At 52.2% G+C, this 20,818-nt stretch overlaps 8 protein-coding genes across 8 annotated transcripts; 4 read left to right on the forward strand and 4 right to left on the reverse strand.

Annotated features, from left to right (window-relative positions):
• Positions 1 to 319: 319 nt before the first annotated feature.
• Positions 320 to 2,351, reverse strand: POX_d05056 (uncharacterized protein; the record flags this gene model as incomplete). Its single annotated transcript, XM_050113908.1, has 2 exons — positions 320 to 1,489; positions 1,623 to 2,351. The coding sequence occupies 2 exons, from the start codon at positions 2,349 to 2,351 to the stop codon at positions 320 to 322; spliced, it is 1,899 nt and encodes a 632-aa protein (XP_049968859.1).
• A 975-nt stretch (positions 2,352 to 3,326) lies between these two features.
• Positions 3,327 to 3,623, forward strand: POX_d05057 (uncharacterized protein; the record flags this gene model as incomplete). The annotated part of the gene is made up of 1 exon (XM_050113909.1): positions 3,327 to 3,623. The coding sequence occupies one exon, from the start codon at positions 3,327 to 3,329 to the stop codon at positions 3,621 to 3,623; it is 297 nt and encodes a 98-aa protein (XP_049968860.1).
• Positions 3,624 to 5,856: 2,233 nt separating this feature from the next.
• On the forward strand, positions 5,857 to 7,988 carry POX_d05058 (G2/mitotic-specific cyclin-4; the record flags this gene model as incomplete). The annotated part of the gene is made up of 4 exons (XM_050113910.1): positions 5,857 to 5,868; positions 6,069 to 7,061; positions 7,139 to 7,678; positions 7,746 to 7,988. The coding sequence occupies 4 exons, from the start codon at positions 5,857 to 5,859 to the stop codon at positions 7,986 to 7,988; spliced, it is 1,788 nt and encodes a 595-aa protein (XP_049968861.1).
• Positions 7,989 to 8,958: 970 nt separating this feature from the next.
• POX_d05059 (uncharacterized protein) lies at positions 8,959 to 13,110 on the reverse strand (the record flags this gene model as incomplete). The annotated part of the gene is made up of 3 exons (XM_050113911.1): positions 8,959 to 9,218; positions 9,283 to 12,793; positions 12,883 to 13,110. 3 exons carry the CDS (start codon positions 13,108 to 13,110, stop codon positions 8,959 to 8,961), a joined length of 3,999 nt encoding a protein of 1,332 aa, XP_049968862.1.
• A 284-nt stretch (positions 13,111 to 13,394) lies between these two features.
• Positions 13,395 to 14,304, forward strand: POX_d05060 (uncharacterized protein; the record flags this gene model as incomplete). Its single annotated transcript, XM_050113912.1, has 2 exons — positions 13,395 to 13,482; positions 13,550 to 14,304. The coding sequence occupies 2 exons, from the start codon at positions 13,395 to 13,397 to the stop codon at positions 14,302 to 14,304; spliced, it is 843 nt and encodes a 280-aa protein (XP_049968863.1).
• A 346-nt stretch (positions 14,305 to 14,650) lies between these two features.
• POX_d05061 (uncharacterized protein) lies at positions 14,651 to 15,615 on the reverse strand (the record flags this gene model as incomplete). The annotated part of the gene is made up of 3 exons (XM_050113913.1): positions 14,651 to 14,921; positions 15,011 to 15,435; positions 15,544 to 15,615. The coding sequence occupies 3 exons, from the start codon at positions 15,613 to 15,615 to the stop codon at positions 14,651 to 14,653; spliced, it is 768 nt and encodes a 255-aa protein (XP_049968864.1).
• Positions 15,616 to 16,174: 559 nt separating this feature from the next.
• POX_d05062 (uncharacterized protein) lies at positions 16,175 to 17,777 on the forward strand (the record flags this gene model as incomplete). The annotated part of the gene is made up of 4 exons (XM_050113914.1): positions 16,175 to 16,249; positions 16,314 to 16,457; positions 16,521 to 16,863; positions 16,936 to 17,777. 4 exons carry the CDS (start codon positions 16,175 to 16,177, stop codon positions 17,775 to 17,777), a joined length of 1,404 nt encoding a protein of 467 aa, XP_049968865.1.
• A 709-nt stretch (positions 17,778 to 18,486) lies between these two features.
• Positions 18,487 to 20,516, reverse strand: POX_d05063 (uncharacterized protein; the record flags this gene model as incomplete). The annotated part of the gene is made up of 4 exons (XM_050113915.1): positions 18,487 to 18,790; positions 18,852 to 19,230; positions 19,284 to 20,196; positions 20,259 to 20,516. 4 exons carry the CDS (start codon positions 20,514 to 20,516, stop codon positions 18,487 to 18,489), a joined length of 1,854 nt encoding a protein of 617 aa, XP_049968866.1.
• Between the last annotated feature and the right edge of the window lie 302 nt (positions 20,517 to 20,818).

A 20,818-nucleotide genomic window follows, 5' to 3' on the forward strand; every position in this document is an offset into this window, starting at 1 on the left:
CCCGACCTTATGTGAGCCGAAAGGGAGTGTAGGAAGGTATGTGTGGTGGTAAGGAGTGTTCAGGGTTTCCGGCAATGATTCCACTGATGATCGTCTCCAGAGAGGGAGAACGTAGATGTGAATGCGATAGATGGGAGAGCGAATGAGGTAGGCAAGCGTTCGCCGCTTGACTTCAATGTGAGGGGGACCTTGAATGTCATGGGATCTGAAGCCATAGACAAGAGGCCGACACCGCCTCCGGATAAGGCGCCAAGATTTGGACACTCAAGTCACGGAAGCAGACGAGAGCGGGGTGGAACAGAATCCAGGAAGGATGCGACTAGCGCTTTCGCTTCTTGTTCTTGTCCGCAGTTTCAGAGTCGACAAGAGGTGCGCTCACGGGCAAAGGTGGCTCATGTCGCTCTTCCTCCAGCTCATCGGCATTCTTTTTCACGGGGACTCCCATGTGACGACCGTATCGACCCTTGCGGCCATTGCCTTCGTCCTCGCTGACGCAGCCGTCAATGCCGATGCCGGCATCCTTGCATCGCCCGCATGGGCGCTGGCGATCGCAGCCTTTCTTGCTCTTGCGGCAGCGCTGGCAGCGAGGCTTAGTTGACAGATCTTCCTCATCCGCACCCAATTGATGCTGGAAGTTGACAGAGCCATTGGAGACCTTTCGGGAAGAGCTGGGGCTGAGAGGTGGCGCCGGCACGACGGGTTTCTCGGTCTGCTTGCGCACCGTGGATTGGCCATTCTTGCTCTTGGCCTGTTTGGCCGGCGGCTTGGTAGTCCGAACTTTGGCAGAGGACGGACGGCTTCTAGGCTTCTTGGCTTTGGGAACATACTCCTTGTAGAGAACGTCTTCCTCGCCTTCGCTCTTGATGCCGTCATCTGCCCCGTCGGAACTGTGCTCGCTGCTATCCGCACTGGGAAGAATGTCATCAAGGCGTTTGTGGTGACGCTTGATGGCACCAGGCGGGAGCATCGGGCTTGAGTCCAGCCGGCGACGAGCCGGAAGATCATCTTCATCTTCGCTGAAATCTTCGCCATCGCTGGTAGCGCCCGCGGAAGAAGCAGCATCAGCAACACCACTGAACGCATCATCGACCGTCGAGGCTGATGTGCGACCGTGAGAGAAATTTGATGCATCGCCCAAGCGAATCAGTTGCATGGCAACATCCTCGTCGGAAATGCAGCTTGCAATGGTCGGATCCGGGGTCGGAAGCACACCATGGCCGCTCACACGGCTGCCCGAATTGCCGTATGGAGTTCGGTGCACGTGGTCGGGGACCATAGGTGTCGCATAGACAGCGTTACGCCCAGCACTGTACTCGCTATTCCCGTAACTTTGCGGCGACGGAAGCGCATTCTGGTAGTTATAAGGGCGATGAGTGGGACGAGCAAAAGGAGAACCAGCGCCTTCTTGACCCACCGAACGGCGTTGAGGGGAAATGGAGGAGGTCGAAGTTGTAAGAGGAACTTGAGGAGGAGCGAAGAGAGGCAATTCCTATGATGAGAGAGAACAAATGTTAGTCTCAACCGGCCATCAAAAGCGAACACGGACAATAGGTAAAAATCACGCGCGCAGCGCCAGGAAGTTCATGAGAAAGCTCGAGGGTTCGTAGTTTTGGGAAGCTTACCGAACTGTCAAACTTTGGTCGCTTGCGCCGGCCATCTTGCAGTATGTTTTCCATACTGATATCGGAGCTGGCAAATGTGTCCCCGCGCGTTTTGCGACTATAGGTTGACTCGCTGTCGCTGAGCCCAAGGTCCTCTTCCGGGTATCCGGCATGACTGGAACCCCGGCTCTTCAGGCCGCTCCGGGAAGCCTGCTTGTGTTGCGAAGCGCTGCGGCGACTGCGGTTTGATGGAGACACGCTGCGCTTCCTGGCAAGACGTGATGATGGGCGCGATGCTTGTTCCATGCTGGAGACCATGCTCTCAGTCATCTGGAACGGCTCCCCCAGACTGGGCCGCTTGCGCTCCGTGGGGTAGCCAGCATAGCAGGATTCTCCAAATGATTGAATGGGAATCACTCTCACATACACAGTCCCATTATTCTTCAGATTTTCATACCTTGCGATGAGGGTTGTCCCATGTTCATCCTCGAAGCTTACTCCACTGGCTGTACCATCGTAGATGCCATAGAAATTTTTCACGGTGGTGACGATGGAATCCGTGGTATCGTGAGGGTAGATCTGAACGCGCATCGGGATCCGAGCCCGCACCTTGGAGTTCTCGTCCAGGAGAAGCTCAAAAGCGACATTTTTAGGGGTCGGGGGCCTTTGCGACTGGTCTCTTCCCAAGACATCCGCCTTCACTAAGGAATCGGCCATGGTGGACAGCCCGTCAAGCTGGGCGGCTTGCATGCTGCGCCGAACCAGAAGAAGAGGAATCCGATATGATAGCCTCTACTGTCTGTACCAATGACTGCATCAACCCACTGCTCATGTATGGAGGAAAGGACTCGCCCGGGCGGCATCCATGTCTTGGGGGAAGAGGGGGGTGGAGACAGCGACAGGAAAGGTCTGATGTGTGAAGGTTGTGGGAGAGGGACAGATTTTTTGCATCTCACCTTCCACAATGATAGCTGTCGACGGTACCAGCCAGTGTGTGCGTTACTGGTGAACTGATGATGTTGTGGAAATGTAGACGCAGGGCTTTTTCGATGGTGGATGGAGGGGAATCTTGCTGTCGCAACACCAGAACCAGGATCGGGGGCGCAACGGAACGACAACGACGACCGGTCCCTTGGGATTGAGTAGAATCAGTGTCAGCATATCAGCGCCTGAAAAGCCTCGCTATTAAATTTGGGATGGAATCGGATGTGAAGTTCAGATGGATCGATGGCCGTTTGCTAGCCGAGTCCGGCCGACCTGGGCGACGTCGTCTTGCGAAAGAAGCCCAGTGACGGGGGGGGGAGGGGACTTGGGAAGACCATTGGGAGGGAGGGAAGGTGAAAGACAGACCTGGTTGAACTGACCCTGATTCCAGCAGAGTCGCAGGGTAATGAGATATCCGAGACGGTGTGAGGAAGAGGTCCGATGGGTGATGTGGGCGAGAGGATTGTCGTGGTTGACTGACTCTACGAAGCGCTGGGGCTATGTCAGCGGTGGCCCAGTAGCCGAAGCGACAAATCAAACCCGACCTAAGCCCAGGCACACAACGAGTAGAGAAGATGAGGAAGGGTATACCTTTACGAAGGCGAGAATCGATGTGGGCGGGTTGAGGGTGTAAAGGGCGAAGGAGACCGAAGAAGTCGAGTTGATGACTGAGGGGAGATCGGTGTGGTGTGTACGATGGTTTCACTTAAAGCGAGAAATCGGCCTATCTGGGCCGGCAAGATGGCGACTTGCGCTTCCGGCGCCCGACCTGATGACTACTTACCACCCACTCGACAATCCAGAACGCCGCTCAAGTTGTGGCCGGAAGCCAATGCAGAATCATGGTTCTTTTATAAGGTTGTAATACTTGACCACCGCTGCTACGGGAGATCGATGTGCTCCAGAACTGGCTTGCTGTCTGCGATCCAAGTGCGGATCATTGTCGCAAGCCGCAACACAATTGCGCCGAGCTCTCTCTCCAACGAAACAACGTCGAGGCTACAAATTGCATTATCAAAACACATTGAGACTTGGTAACTTGACTTGACGGCACTGCGATTATCGGGGTGAGCCCATCTTCGCTGTCCCTCCGTCGACTGAAAATCTTCATGCGCTGTCCGCTATCCAAGCCTGTCGCCGGCACCACTCTAGTACTCATTTCATTCTGGATGCTTCTAAAACTCATGGCATAATGATAAATGATAGGCAGATTTTGCCTTCAAATCTTGCGCACTGTTAGCTTCACCGTAGCTGTTGTTACCTCACTTCGACAGAGGGCTTGCTGTCGTTGCGGCTTATATCCCGTGTGGCACAAACTGACCCGGTGCCTCTTGAGGGCTTCTGCATTGTCGCATCACCGATCTTACATATCTAAGCACTCATTGATCCTATTGCGACACACTTTACTACTTGCAATTGATGCGATCGGCATTGCGCGGGGATATACGAAGTGCGCTGGTTCCGGGATGAGGCGAGAGGGGAAAAGGAACAACGGGAAGGTTGACCGTTGGCGCTTCCCACCACCCTGGTCGCATTGGCCTAAGCCGACCGACACAATACATGGGATGAAAGTGAAAACCGAGAAGTATCACCCAAAAACGATATAAATTGTCTACTGCTGTCCCATATTGGAAAGACTCTATCGGATGTACAAGGTCTTGTCTAACGGCACACCCTCTTTCTCGGGATTTGCGCCATCAAAGTTTACCCCTCCCTTCTTCCGAGTGCTCCAGCATGTCGAGTTCTGATTCTTATGTGAATCTGACTTGCACCCAGCTGCATAGACAATTGAGGGAAGAGGCATAGGCAGGAGCTCATTCCAAGGCCCAGCATGAAAGTTGAAGGAGGAAGACATGACTGGGAAAAGTCAGTCTCTGCTTCATACTTCAAAGCGTGCGTACCCTTGCATGGTCCTCGCGAAAGAAAAAGAGTCGGCCGAAAATGGAGTGGCCGCTGTCCACCTGGATAGCGCCCCACGCCGATCGATAGTCGAGCGGATTGGGTGGCTCTCGTTCAACACCTTTGGTGAGGAGTGTGGTGGTGCTGCAGGAGGTGCAAAATGCACATTGCTCTCAAAGACTCCACGGCCAACGCTCAGATTCTTTCAATGACTGGCTTAGAATTGCCGGAGAGCGGAACGTGCGCTAGTGGCCATGGCTTTTCCACCATTGACACTAGACATCTATCCATTCTCTATTTTTGAGAACGTCTAGACAACCTGGATGGGAGCCTCTGACCATCCAGCACGCACGCAGTTTCATGCCCACTGAAGCCAAAGTGATTCAACAGACCACATATTTTGCCATCTGATGCAAGCATGCTTGGTCTCTTGACCGCTCCTGCAACGGGTAAGAAAGGGCGCACGATAATATGGCCAGGCGTGATCGCCATCGCCATCGGCATCGGCAGACTCAATTTGCGGTGGGAATCGTTTACCGCTTAGCCCCCGTGAGCGGTCTGTAATCACGTGAGCTCGCGTGCTAGCGCGTTTGGGGATTTGTCAGTTGCACTTGAGCCATTGCAAGCTCCCACCGAGGAGAGGTGGTGTCCAAAATGATTGAGTTTAGTTTAAATGATACCTAAAATTACCCTGACTATTTCTAGCTAAATCTCAATATTATTTGTGGTCCTGAAAAGCAAAAAATTGAAATGCACTGTTTTGATGGGAGACGTGACGGAAAAGTGCCAACGTCATAGATAAGGCCGATAAGACTATACTTGGCGCCAAATACGTGGGAACGATCGCGGGACCGGATCAGGCCGATCCAGAGAACCGCAGAACCAGAGAGGGAAGAGAGCATCACCTGTGGAGTCAATCAGGCAGGCGGTCAGATTGGCATATTTCTGCCTCGTAGCGCCGCCCACGTGATGTTATGGCATCCCTTCATTTCTGATCAATATGGGTGCTAGAAAGGAGCCCTTTCATCCCATCTTTCTTCAACTCTCCCATAATTGTGCCTGAGATTGTTCCAAGATCTGACTTCAACCTTGAATGGTGTTTTCGATCAAGAAATCAGGTACTAGGTTGACACGGATGCGCTTTTGATCCGCGTAATCGTCCCGTACATCAAAGGCTGGTTCGGAGGTGCCCTCTCACTGGCTCTCGGAGCGGCCAGGGCGGGTCGCGGGTGTTTTGTTTTGCTTGACGCAGCCAATCAAGCAGCACGGGTCGCCCTGTCGACTTCCGTCTCAACTCAGCAAAACATAAACAATCCCTTGTGAACAACCTCAACCAGCGTGGTTTCCATCATTTCCACAAAACACGGTCGACATGGATGCGAAGGTATGGCATATTGATACACACTCTCTATCTTTTACCTTGTCTTCCACTACTTCTGGTGGTGAAAATTCCAGAGCCCGAGTATAGAGGCGTGGCCGCATGCATGGCGTCGCATCACTCCCAAGTTATCACTTTACAGAGCCCTCCACACAACCAGACTGCATACCGCGCTATAATTCCCAATGACTGATCGAATTTTCTAGCCACAGCGTATCCGCGTTCGCGGGGATGAGAATGTTCCGCCTACATTTGTCGCCAATAAGACCATCCATAGTCGCAATAAATCCACCCCAGCCTTGGGCCTTATGGCCCAAAAGACCAAACCTCACAATGGACCTCCCCGCCAGGCGTTTGGGGACGTGAGTAACTTTAAGAAGACTTCCGATGATATGACGTTGGTTACCAAGCCTGGCGTCCGGGCAAGCGACGACAAACGTGCCCTTTCACAGCCAGCTCAGCGTCCCCTTTCTGTGTCGGGTGCCAAGGGCCTTTTACAAAATGTCGGATCGAAGCCAATCAACACTGCGAAGAAAGCCACCACTCAAGGCTCGAAAAACGACGCAAAGCGCACCAACGTGGTGTTCCATGACCAGCTGGAGCCCGTTGTTGAAACTGAAGCATCCAAGGAAGGACACATCAATGCTCAGACCCACCATCGCGACGAAATCAATACCGATAAGAAGACCTCCAAAGTTGCCTTTGAAGCAGGGGAGGCCAACTTAGATTCTCTGGAGCCGATTGCAGCTCAGCCAAGGCAGTTAATTGAGGCGCAACACAGCCAGAGGATTGGAGAGAAGGGGGATGGCCCTGCGGTTGCTATAGACGACTCCAAGCCTGGATTTGCTGCCCACGACGTGCCGGTTGCCACAGAAGTTGCAAGTGTCGCGGCCTACACTGCCTACGAGGATGTCATCTACCGTCAAGGCCCCGATATGACTGGTCCAACCCTCTCAGACCCCGATTATTCAGAGGATGATGAGACTCATGGATACCATTACCGCAGCGAGAATACCACCGGCGGGATCACAACCGTCATTTATCCTCATCCGACTGCCGCAATCGAGCGGGAGATCCTGCGCGCGCAATCGATTGTGGAAGCGAGCATAACCGACGAGGAACTCGAGGAGGATTTCTACGACGGCAGCATGGTCGCCGAGTATAGCACCGAGATCTTTGAGTATCTCCGGGTCAAGGAGGTAGGTCTCTCAGGGCGACTCTTTACTTTTTGATTAAACTCCAAGGACGTGGGCTAACACGCACATCAACATTGCAGATTGAAATGTTGCCTGCCCCAGACTACATGGCAAACCAGGGAGAAATTCAGTGGTCGATGCGAGCGATCCTTATGGATTGGCTCGTCCAAGTCCACTTCCGCTTTGCCTTGCTCCCCGAGACCTTGTTCCTGTGTGTCAATCTTGTGGACCGGTTCCTTTCCAAGAAGGTTGTTTCTGTGGGCAAACTCCAACTGGCTGGCGCTACAGCTATCTTCATTGCCGCCAAGTATGAGGAAATCACCGCCCCGACGGTCTCGGAGATCAAGTTCATGGTCGACGGTGGTTATACTGTGGACGAAATTCTCAAGGCCGAGCGGTTCATGCTGAACATTCTCAACTACGATCTTGGCTGGCCAGGTCCTATGAGCTTCCTGCGGCGCATCAGCAAGGCTGATGATTATGATCTCGAGACCAGAACAGTTGCAAAGTACTTCCTGGAATTGACTATCATGGATGAGCGCTTTGTGGCCACGCCTCCTAGCTTCCTCAGTGCGGGGGCCCACTGTCTCTCCCGTCTGATGCTTCGTAAGGGATGTTGGGTAAGTTCTTGATTACACCAGCCAGAACTTTGTCTTCCGACCGATTGCTGACGCATCCTGTTTCCAGACAATGGCGCACGCCCACTACAGTGGCTACCTCTACACTCAGCTCGTTCCTGTCATGCTGACCATGCTCGAATGTTGCGAGGATCCACAACGCCATCATCAAGCAATCTACGAGAAGTATTCCGATCGCCGTTTCAAGCGCGCTTCCACATTCGTGGAGAGTGAGATCAGAAGCGGATTCCAGTTGCCCCGTCCTACGCCTTTCAATGACCCCAAGCGTCTGGATGGGGTGGCCAATTACTGAGGCCATCTCACAGAAGTCCATGCGGTTGCTGCCAAAAGAATATGGGGCTAGCATTGCCTCAGACTGGCCACTCCTCCTGCCCGCGATTCTCATGTTGAGTCGTGGGCTTTTTCATCGAGCTTTTTGTTTGCTCTCAAGTGGTTACCAATCTCCAACCTTTTGTCACTTGGTGAACACTTTGAGAGCCGATCAGTCTGATGAATTCCAATTTATGATTATGCATCGGGCACTGGGTACGGGGGTTTATTTTACTCGAGGGGCGGACAGGCGGCGTTACTGGCATGATTTTCTCATTTGCTTTCCTTTTTATATCTGTTTCCCCCTCCTGACCTGCGTTTGATATCCTCACTCTCTTGCTGCTTTTCTTTGCCTTATAATGACAGCGTTCTTTCTGTCGCGAGTGCGGCCATGACTTGATCCCTCTTGCCCGATTTTTGGTGCGAAGCTGTTATTTTTTTCCTCTCATCCCATGCTTACCCTGTTTTGCGGTTACTCTCGCGGGCCAAGTGCCCTAATTCTGGACAGTCGGGCTTGAGCGGTGATTTTTTGTGGTTCCATCTCGGCTGTGTGCTTGATGAGCTCCTAGTTCACAATCGTCGTGCTTTCTGTGGTACGATTCCTCTGAGACACAAGGCATTGTCTCGTCTACACTGGACTCGGCATCATCTGAAGCCGTGCGTCTTACTACGCTATGCGTTTGACTCTATACACTAAAGCTCTATGACTAGCCGCAGGCAGCTGCAGCATGGTTCAGCTATCCACAATGACACTTTTATACTTTCGTCATTGGTCCAATGATCATGTATTCTATTTAAAACGGGGTGGATTAAGTCCCCGCGGAGTCTTGTGCTTAGAGCTAAGATTGTGCGTCAAGTGGACTCCATACTATGCACTCCATAGTATGCAGTCCGTAGTACATAGCCATGTATGAACAATTTTGCCGAAGACCAGGTATGTATTTACCGGTTACCTACTGGTCGAGTCCATTGAGCTCGATCAGCCTCCTCACGGCCTCGATGACCCGGTCCCCGGCCACGTTTGATGCGCCGGACGCGGGATAATCAATACGTGCCTGAAGTGCCTCGTCCAGCATTGTTCGTAACCGAGACACTAACACACCGATACGGGCCCAGCCACGTAGACGGAGCCAGCCGTCTACGACTAGGCCGCGACCCACTGTATCGAGAGTGATGGAGCCGCAGAACAGAAGGAGAGAGTAGGCATTGAAAGCTTGTTTAAAAATGGTCAGAAATGACGATGGTTGGACTGGCGGGGGAAGCATGGGGGAACTTACGAGTGAGATCGCGAACAAAGACCTTGCTTGTCGCCATCTTGGTGAAGTAGGCAAGATAGGCTGTTCCTGTCGGGTAGCCTTGCGCCGAGAATAGGATAGAGCTGGGGTGAATGAATACTCGTCCGTTCTCTTGGTTAAAGTATTTGATGGTACGCGCATCGGGGTCAACTTCAACGGTTCCTGTCACCGAGCTGGCGAACTTTTTGTCAGGGAACGAGATCTGCGCAATCTGTGGTTGGAAGGCGCCTGCAATCAATGCGCGGAGAAGGTTCTTGTTGGCACCGTTTCGATTCAGCGCTGGTGCAGTCTCGCTGTAGTCCACGGGTAGAATGCCTGCGTCCTTTAGCGAGGTGACGAATTGGGCTCGGTTGGAAGAGATGTCACGCAAGGTTTGGTGGGACAAAAAGTTGGAACCACACCAGGATTGTGACTGCCAATGGCCTTGACTCTTGGCCCTTTCGGACCAAGCTTGATAGGCTGCAAGATCCGTCAGTAAGTCGCCGTCTCCAGGACTGGAGAATGAAGCCTTGGCAGCGTCGGCTTCTTCCCGCTTTTCGCGGGGAGACACGAATGGGCTTTTCACGGTAAGAATCGCGGCGAGGGTCAAGCAGGACTCCATGCATCCAAAGATGGATCCGTAGATCATGAGCTTGGCACAGCGCAGGTCAGCAGGGATCATGGCCAAGTAGCGACCCAGAGCAGTTAGACGGTCGTGGTCCAGAGCACCGACTCGATGTAAGAACTGTAGCGCCCCTTCAACGGCAATGCTCTCTGGTGGAGTGATAGTGTTTGCAAGGAACTGAGCTACATCGTCAATACCCTTCATGGACTTGACAGACAGACAAAGTTGCTCTAATGGTACGCGGCGGATCTCGGGGTCTGGTCGTTGGGCCATGTTGGACTCTGCTTTGCGTGTGTAAAGCTTGTAGCAGATGCCAGCACGCACACGACCTGCACGACCACGGCGCTGTTTACACGCTGCTTGAGAAGCCCAGACTTCTTGTAGTCGAACCATGTTATCCCTGGGGTCATAGCTGGTCTCCTTGACGCGGCCAGTATCGATGACAGCAACAACATCCTCAATGGTAATGGAAGTTTCTGCGACGTTGGTTGCGGCAATCACTTTTCGTTTTCCCCTCGGCGGGCTTTGGAAGACTCGTCGCTGCTCTGCCGGCAAGAGAGAAGCGTGAAGAGGAAGAGGGTGAGCGCTTGGAATTCTCTTCACTACATTCAAGCACCTGTCAATTTCCAAAGTACCGGGTAGGAAGATGAGAATGCCTCCAGGATTATCACCCAATTGATGGTCAATATATTCGACGGTAGACGCGATGAGTTCGTAGTTGATACCCATGCCGACGCTTCGAAGTGCCTTTCCCAAAGAGACCTCTCCCTGCGACTCGTCCGCTTCTTCATCAAAGTTCTCAGCCAATTCGGGAGCAAATCCGGTGTCCCTGATCACATCATCCAAATAGAAATCCTCAACGGGGAATGTTCGTCCTGGAATATTGACTAGCCCAACGCATTTGGGGCCGCCAAAGTACTCCATGAAGATATTTGCATCAAGAGTGGCTGACATCAAGATAACCTTCAGGTCCTTGCGGTGTCGCAGCACGTCACGAAGTAAGGCAAGAAGGAAGTCAGTGTCCAGGCTCCGTTCGTGGACTTCGTCTACCACCACGTGCGAAACATCGGCTAGAGAGCTGGCAATGTTGCCGTCCGCATCGCCACCAGACTGGATGCGACGTAATAACACACCGGTTGTGACAAAAGTGATCTTGGTAACCCCCTGTTTGACTTTTGACTCGCCGCGGATGATATAGCCAACCTCATCACCGACCGTCGAGCAGCGCTCATCGCTGACTCGATCTGCCAGTCCAAGAGCCGAAATCCTACGAGGCTGGGTGCAGACAATATTCGCAGCGCCTCCAAGACCGCGTCGGATCATCTCATCTAGAACGAACTGAACGGACTGGGTACTTTTACCACTACCAGTCTCTCCGGAAATGATCGTCACCTGGTAGTTATCCACAGCATAGATGATTTCCTCTTGTGTGTTCCACGCAGGCAAAGCCTTTCTCTTTTGACACATTTGGATTTGCGAGGCCGTATTCTGCTTTGCTTCCCACGCTTCACGAATTGACCGGCTCCGCGCAGAGTTGGATTCCCAGTCAATCCCCTTGCGCTGTTTGCGGGACGTGCGGACCGGGATTTGCCTGATCTCCGCAGCGGCAGATGAAGTGACGGAAGAGATATCACGCAGTTTGCCAGGATTGGTCATGATTCTGGGCAGATTGACCTCTAGCCAGTCCATGATGTTAAACACCATGGACTCGCCGGTGAAGTTTTCTTCGGCATACTGCACTGCCTGTCGAATGGCGCTCAGTCTGATGTAGGCCGGAATGCCCTTGGCTTGGATCGCAATCACGGGAGGGTGAGAAGGATAGCCAGCAGAAGGCTCCTGGAAGCGAAAGACAGTGTTCTCGGGAATCTCGGGCGCCTCGCTCTTGATCTCGCAGACTCGAAGCGACACGCGGGTGAAGCGTTCGCCGAAAATGGCTTCAAGTGTATCTTGTTCCTCTGACCATGCGCCAACATCCGCTTCTTGAGAAGTGTTTGCGCCGAAGGAGGACCCATGCGCGAGGGTACCCTGAAGGGATTCTGCCGCGGCGTATTCGTCGCCTCCCTTGCTATCCAGCACCTGCGAGCAAAGATCTGCCGGATATCCAACGGAGACGAGGCGCTTGATCTTCGCCTCTCGTGCGAGATCTCCAGCGGCCAGGCTCACGCCTGCCGAGTATCCCTCCGGTAAGCTCCATTGAGGAAGGTCATCCTCGGGCACATAGACCAACAGCCACTCTAAAACCTCCTCACGATCTTTGCATTCGAGCACGGCTTCTTCAACATGGCTTCGCCGGAACCCGAGCTGCGAAAATTCCTCAACGATACGCTTCTTCTCTTGACCGGGTATCTGAAAGCCATGCGGATTCCACACTGTATGCTGGCGCAAGAGACTCTCGATCTCGCGCCGAATACGAGCGCCCATATCGACCTTTGGGGCATTTGACCAGATCCGCTTGCTTTTCGCATCAGCACCCCCGAGGCCAATTTCCTGCGCGGCAGCCTTTTCCTTGGATTGCATCTTTGCGCGCTCTGCTTTCTTCTTTTCCAAGTCGGCTGCAGCACTATCGCGCTCCTGTTTTGCGAGGAACGGATCTGCCTCGTACATCCAACCTTTTCCATCCTTGACCTCCAAAGCCTTGATTTCTGCAAATTCCCCCCGCCAAAGATCCTTGTACTTGGGGGGCATCATCATGTGTAGGTTGCGCATATTGCACACTCGGTAGAGTCCAAAGGCCGCGGCGAAATGACGGGCTTCCAGAGCCGACGGTTGCCCCGCGAGCTCTTTATATGGTGGAGGCAATTTCATAGGAGGGAGCACGATTAATTCCTTAGTCTTAGGATCTATTTTTTTCAGCGTTACTGTCGAGACGTAACCATCACGGGTTTGAATCTGTGCATGTCATTTCTCAAGCTATCAGCGCCTCTTCCCACGATTTAGTCCTCGACTAGGCCAAAGTCCAATGCGCTCGGTTCAATTACCATGCTGTATTCTGGTTTCTCCCATTTCTGCTTCTGACAATGCTCCGATAGCATATTGACCGGGAGCTTGCCCGTCCATGACGCGCCCCCAATGACCTCTTTCACCGACGGCTTCTTGGGCTCCTCTGCGACGGGCTTCTTCTCTGTCAATTTCTCCGCGGCGGCTTTCGCCTGCTTCGTACCGGGCTTGGGGCCGCCAGGGCCGGCCGTCTTTTTCTTTGGGCCCATCGTCGCGGTCGCTCAAAACGTGAAGTTATAATGAACTGTTTTTTATTTTTTTCTCTCGGGGCCTGTCCGATCACCCTCCAATGTCCCGCACTAACCCCCTTTGGGCGAGCGGATTGCGGGGAGACCTTTTGGATTGGCAAAATAAAAAAAGTCCAGGCCTGGCCCAACTCGGAAATGACTGTGACAAGCTCAGAGAGTCAATCGAACTGTCAATCTCCTCCAGTCTCTCCTGCGCGCTCATCTCTTCTCATGTCGGAAGCGATAATCTGGGCTGCCTGTCCATCATGTCTGAGATGAAGCAAGACAGAAACAATCAAGACCCTACCCCATCCTCCTCGCGTGAGCTGCAGATCCCGGCCAAACGGAATGCCTGTGAGCCTCAGCCCAAGTCAACTTGACACTCAAGCAGTCTGATCAGTACTGAGCTGCGCGATTCTAGTCACGGAGCTACTCTCGTCCCGTCACAAGCAGTCAAAACAGGCCGTGGGTCATTCGTCACCTGGAAACGTCCCTCTGGACCGACAAGCGTTTTCTGGAGGTCGCGACGGCCTAGGCGCATACATTTCCAAGCCAGAGACATATCCATCCAGTGTCGTCATTTACTACAATGAGGATTTCGTGGCGATTCACGACATGTTCCCCAAGTCTTCGCTCCATCTCCTCCTCCTCCCGCGCGATCCCACGAAGACCCGTCTTCACCCATTTGAGGCGTTCGAAGATGTCGAGTTTCTTGCAAAGGTGAAAACTGAGGCTCAGAAGCTGCGAAAACTAGCCGCGACCGAGCTGCGACGAAAATACGCCAAGGGTTCCGCACAAGAGCAGGCCAGACTCGCAGCTCTGACTGCGGATTCGCCGCCGGACGAACTACCACTGGGTCGAGATTGGGAGCAAGAGATTAGATGCGGAGTGCACGCCGTCCCATCGATGAACCATCTACATGTGCATGTGATTGCGGTGGATAGATACAGCGAGCGGTTGAAACACCGCAAGCACTACAACAGCTTCTCGACCCCCTTTTTTGTGCCCATCGATGACTTTCCGCTGGCACCGGGAGACCCACGTCGGCAGCCAACACAAGAAGGCTACCTGAAATGGGATTTGGTTTGTTGGCGCTGTGGGCGCAATTTTGGTAACCGTTTCGCTGAATTGAAGCTACATCTCGACGAAGAATTCAAGGAATGGAAAAAGCTATGAAGATCAAGCCACCGCCCGCGGAAGACGATATCCGCTCCACGCAGCCGGTCAAGAGTTCATTAATATTTTTTTCTTTAGTCAATTCTCGGTAGCCTTCAAGTATACAAAATCTGGCTCATGGCTGTTTCAGACGGCTTTCCACAGATCGTAAATATACATGCTTGAATAAACATGCGCAGTCACGCGAACGGGGAGTGAGAGTCCTGTGTATGTCCCAATGCGCGCATCGCTTCTGATGCCGCGGGTAGGGTCCGACGTCGAGTCTCATCCCCGGTCGATGGCTGACCTCGTTCTCCCACCCCACCAGTGGCAGTCGGGTTGCAAGTCCGTCCGATCGCGAGACAGTTTAGGCGCGAGCCTTAGACTTGCCACCCTTCACCTTCCTGGCTTCGGGACGGTTGATGTGGTGAGCGGGAATCCAGTCGGCGTTATATGTGGTGGCCGAGGCAACGGCAGGGCTGGGGGTCTCCTCCACGATTTCGCGCTTAGCAGAGACCTTCTTCTCGCTGGACTTGCCTGCCTTGCGCTTCTGGGGGAAGTAAGGCGCAACCCAAACGGTATAGAAGAAGTAGACAACGCCAACGAAGCAGGCCAAGAGGAAGAAGTAAAGGAAGATGCTGCATTGATCGTCAGTAAAGCTCGCCATGAGACGCTCACAAACGAAACGGGAGCGGCGGGCGAGGGAAAAGGCTGCAGTAGTGCTTACATTTGGGGATCAAAGATGCTGGTTTCGGGCTCCACCACACTCACAGTGCCATTGAAGGCCTGGAGAGTGAAGAAGTGGCCCTCACTATCGGACATGATGGCCGCGATGTTGAGGCGGAGATCCACCGGGTGCATCTCCGTTGCGAAACTGTAGCTTAGGCTCTCCTTGGACTTTGCGGGGATCTCCACCGCGTAACGAGTGGCAGTCAAATTGCGCACATTCTTGCTTTGTTCATCCAGACTCCACAGGCTGCCTCCAACAAAGTTGACAGTGACGGGATTGGGCTCATCGTTGGTGAAAGCGATCAGCGCCTGGGTTGGGTGACCATTGACGAGTTTCACACCAAAGATCTCAGAGGCAGGGAAAGAGGCTTCCGCTGAGACAGCAAGAGTAGGAGCCTCAGCCTCAGCAACCTTCTCGGTATCCTGATTCCAGAAAAAGAACAATGTCAACATGAGCCATTGATAACACCACTCGAAGGTCCCCTGACAAATCACAGGTTGATCTCATGAGTCAATTGGAGTGCAACTTACAGCTGCATAGCCGGTGCCGACAAAGGCCTGAAGGGAGAGCAGAGCCAGAGAGAGGAACCCGAAGCGAGTCATGGTGGAAGCCAGGGAGAATGGGTGGACAGAAGGGAAAGAGGTGGCGGAATCGAGAGGTGGAGGAGGAGGAACAAGACGGGAAAAGGTACTTTGGGAAGGGTGATCACACGTTGCAATTTAGCTGCTGTACTCGAGGCCCACTTGGCACTGGAGTACGTTGGCACGGTGGACGGTACCGGGGAAGCTGACTCAGCAGCGCGTTTTCGGGCTCTCGTGCTTCGCTTGGTGAAGATTGTTAGACTTTGAAGATAAAAAACAAAAGAAACAAGCCAGGACGTATTGGTGAGGCGTGGCGATTATACCATAAGTCACATTTCGAAAAACGGTGCCCCCTCTCCGGCTTGATTCCAGTTGGACGCTTCATACCGGGTTTTATTCAAAGCGGGCTAACCGCCGTTCGTGTCGCGCAAGCGCCTGCCTATTCGGACGCCGTGCCTCGTCTTCTAGAGAAATCGAATCATTGTGTGTGATTCACGTCGTTTATTGAACCCTTCCCTCTCAAAAAACACACAAAACCACTCAACCCGCTGGGCACCTACACCGGCAACCGTCATTCAATATGAGTCCATCACCATATCTCGAGCGATATCGCCAACTAAGCGCTCTAGATCAGCAAAAGAACCAACTGATTGAAGTAGGCGGTTTCGCTCGATCTGACCATCATTTGACATGAGCTAATCGGGGGCGCTTCTTTACAGGATCTTTTGGAAAGAGTGAACGAACTGGAAACTTCTTTTGCGCAAGAGAAGCTCGATCATGAACGCGAGACACGATTCAACCGAGATATCCAGGTCCATGAGATGGAGTTGATGCAACAGATAGCACAGATCAAAACTATTATGGTGAGCGCGCATGGTGGGAGGGCACCCGGGAGTGTGCGCTGATATGTGGCTGGCTCCTTTCAGGACCGTGAACCTTTCGTTGTTGTGCTGCTCGACGGCGAGGGCTTGATTTTCAAGGATGAATTCCTGCAGGCCGGTGAAAATGGTGGTCGCGATGCTGCAGATCAGCTCTATGGCGCAATTTACACATATCTCAAGTCAAATCTTCCCAACGTCAACACACCGAAGATAATGATGAAGGTCTACCTGAACGCGAAAGGCTTTGGAGAGCAGTGTGCGCGCAATGGGCTCTTCTCAGACCCTGCTGCCATTCACGACTTCATTCGGGGGTTTAATGATACCATGTTATGCTCTGAGATTGTTGACGTTGGGTCTGGGAAGAATAGTGCGTACAATAAGATTCAAGGTGCGTGACATGGCTCAGACTGACGTCTGGTTTTGGACCTTGGCTGACTTTCCGACGACTTCGATCATGCAGAGCTTTTTCAGGTCTTTCTCTACAACTGCCATTGCCATCAGATCTTCGTCGGATGTCCCTCAAATACCAACTATGCTCTCTTCTTCGAAGATGTCTCAAGAGACCATGACCTCACCGGTCGTGTGTCACTCGTGGAGGGCGTCGCATTTGAAAAGGAGCTGGAAGAAGTGAAAGGACTGTATCGAATCGCTACATTCCCAACTATTTTTCGATCTGCCAAGATGGCACCCGCGAGTGCTGCCACTCCTTGGAAGACCACTTTGCCCGCTCGGTCCGTACTTACGCCGTCGCCATCGCGACAATTTTCGAACTTGGTCAACCCCCCGACTCTTTCCCGAACGTCTACCAATACCAGCACGTCAGGCGTTGCACTGTCAGCCTCAACTCCAACCCAGCATGACAGTACGTCTGATTTTCAAAAGGTGGTGCGACTGAAACCAAGTACTTTGGCCATCCCACCGAAGACGGTAGAGCGCAATAAATACGGACAGCGTGTGGATAGATTCGACTTCAAGAGCATCCCTCGCGAGGATCTTAATCGGCTGAAGAAGCTCAAGCTGTGCAATTATCATTTCCTGCTCGGTGAATGCCCAAACGAGGATTATTGTTATCACGACCATGATCGCAAATTGACAAAGCAGGAACTGCACATTCTCACTGCCATTGCTCGGATGACTCCGTGCCGATTTGGACTCGAGTGTGATGATCCAGAGTGCATTTATGGCCATCGGTGCCCTCAAAGTGAGCCTGGAAAGAAGACGTGCTTCCGCGGGGACAATTGTCGGTTCGAGCCAATAGCTCACGGCATTGATACCAATATTGTCAAAGTGACAAAAATCTGAATGCCGACTAGTCGCAATTGGTGGCCTCAATAGGTGGTCAAGAGAAAAGGCTCGAAGCAGTTGTAGCCGGTGACGATGCTCTTGTGGTATCTCGAGTATGCGTCGCTTGGCTGTCCTGGCAATCAAGTCCGGCCGTCTCAACGACCATGAACACCTGCTCTTTCTTTCCCACATGCCCTGCGTTGGGGAAATCTACCCATGCAATCAACTTTTATCCATTTGAAATGATCGTGCAATTCATTCAGGAATTGTGTTCGGTGTCTTGAGTCAATTCTTTCATTTATTCTCCCATCTTTTGTCTGGAGACCATCAACAAGTGATCGCTGGTCGGTATTTCTTGCTGCGATGATTCTTACAACACCTTATTCTTGTGACGGTACATTTGGCGTTCAGGGGGCAGGGGGGGGGGGAGAGGGGTGCATCATATCACTGTGAAAGTTCTCGATTTTTCAGTTATCTTGGACGGGGGAATGGGCTTTGCAGGCGTTTACACTCCATGAAATCTTGTCGATACAATGTTACCTTCTGTCTAGTATGCATACTTTGTATGTTCTTAGTCCGTCATTTTCATGGTGAAGATGGCTCTTGTTTTTCTCTTCTACAAGTAGCCTGTCCAGTTGTATTTGATAAACCTTCTCATTACGCATATTGAAGAGTGAACTCGGCCAGCCATCCCACTGCCCGATACGATGGTGCAACCGCCAAGTATCTATGTATGAATTGCTGTTCCAAATAAAGCAAATCGTCTTTCCCAGCCAAAGCAATCAGACACGCCACAGTATTCTTCATCAAGTTGGCCCTGCGTCTCACTCTCCAGACTCGATCGATGACTGCATGGAACACCGTACTCTTTGATGCTGCATTTGAAGGGCAACGAAGAGATCTTCGACGGAGTCCAATTTTCGCCGGGATGAATTGTAGCTTTGTTTCTCACTTTGAGCTCCTCGAGGTCGCCCCACAGTAAGAACAATTTCTCTCTGAGCTCGTTCAATCTCGTGCGATTATGGCGAAGGCTGCGAGTGAATTAATGTGTCAGTATATCCTCGGTGGTGATTTGGAAGGGCTGTGCCTTACTCTGTAGCATCAAGGCTCAGCAGATGATCGGCCTCTGCACCTGAAACGAAAAGCTTCATCTGAGACCGCGCTTCGTCTTTTGAGCCCAGTGGTTCGGTCCCTTCAACCAGGAGACAGAATCGCCAGTCCCAAATCATGCGCTGATTTTCACCCCTTCCGGAGTTCCCATCAGGTGATATAATGGATTGCAAGGGCACTTGCACTGCAAAATCCTCCAAATTTGGAGGGAAGAAATCGACCACTCGAACCTCAGCTTGATAGTAAACATTTTGGAAAGGTAGTTGGTATACAATACCACCAGGAATCTCGTTCTGGTGCGTCTCAGCAGCGAGAATCCTCTCAATCGAGCGAACAGGCACATCGTATCTTCTTGTCTTGACTGTTGAAAAACTTAGTTCGACGAGCACAAAAGAAAATTGAGTCTGATCTTACTGTTTGGATTCGTTCCCTTCCGCGCCGCCGGCAGGGAGAGTGGTTTTTGCTCTTCGGCTTTCCTTTCGTCCAGATCTTTCTTTGCACTTGTTTTCTTCTTCTTTTTGCTAGAAGAGCTGGCTGCGATGTTGCTTGGCTTCCCATGTATCTTCCAATAAGCTTTTCGACGAGCCAGAAGTTCTTGTGCGAGCTCATCAGAGTCTGAGATGAGCTTGATATGAATTTTGTCAGGATATCGCTTGTCCTGATGCACTACAGCCTCCAAGCCACTATAATTGCCAGGCTTAATACGTGTGTACGTCAGTAACACAATTTGACCTTCCTTGACGTGAGATCGCGCGAAGGTTGCATGTGGCTCCCACAGGACAGCTTGAATGGTCATCTTCCCCCACGGACCAGGCCAATTTTTCCTTTTCCTGGATAAATACCCGAAGTTGTCACCTTCAACGCCCCCGTTCTCATCACCATCCTCTTCGATTTCGACCAAAGACTCGTTTGTGGTATAGTCCGTGAGGTGCATCATGCATTTCTCACTGTCGAAGGTATTCATTCTCACTACCTGGCCCAGAATCTGGACAAAAGGACCCGGCTGAATGTCCTGGATGAGCCGAAGCGGTAGACCGTTTTTCAAGGGCGACGGCGCCACGGAGGCGGAGACAGCCCGAGAGCGTTCCTGGGAAACAGGTGCTCGTCGCACATCAGTACGCTGAGAAATTGACGCATGTTTCGGAGCGCTATCTAGCAATCTCCTGGCAATTCGTTCCTCTGCTCCGTTCAACGAGAAAGGGCTAGGGCCTGTGAGAATAGTTGGTATCGAATTGGGATCTGACTCTGTTCGAAATATTGCCCACTGGACATGGTCATGCTGGGAAGCTACTCCCGTAGGCCTGTCATTATATGCAGTGATCTCAATCTTAGAGTCAGCACGTCCGCCACGCATAAGTGATGAGGGCTGATCTCATGAAGAGCACTAACACGAATATCCCTCAATAGTACAACATCGTCGAGCTGGACGCTCGGCAGGGCGTCGCGATGATCGTTGAAGTACTTGATTTTCAAACCTCCGGCCCATGTGGGCTCTTCATACAAACAGTCCTTCAAGGTGAAAGTGACGCAGATTGAGGATCCCTTGGTTTGCAAAGGTGGCAAAACATCTACCACAACGCCAAGAGTAGACAGATACCCGCGACGAGAACACGCCGTAGGGATATCGACTAAAGCCGAGTTTGCCATTGCGAAGCTCGAGGTTGTCTAGACACCCCGATAAGATGTGGCCCCACAATCCTGCAGAGGCCTGTGACGGTTGAGTAAAAGTCCTTATAAAGATGTTACAAACAAGTCCAAGCCACTGCTGTAGACTGCCGCGGGCTACTCAATTGTAGTCCATGCTGAGCCGAACAGGGTCGTTTTTCAAATCTGCACCAATTCAAGCGGAGGACAGAACAAGAAATATCCCTGAGCAACGTCTTAGTTCCAGGTCTCATCCAAGAGAGCCTCAAAGTTTTTGAGTCGCCATGGAATAAACAATCAAACGC

This window comes from Penicillium oxalicum, chromosome IV (genome assembly GCF_001723175.1).
Source record: "Penicillium oxalicum strain HP7-1 chromosome IV, whole genome shotgun sequence".
Taxonomy (NCBI): Eukaryota; Fungi; Ascomycota; class Eurotiomycetes; order Eurotiales; family Aspergillaceae; genus Penicillium; species Penicillium oxalicum.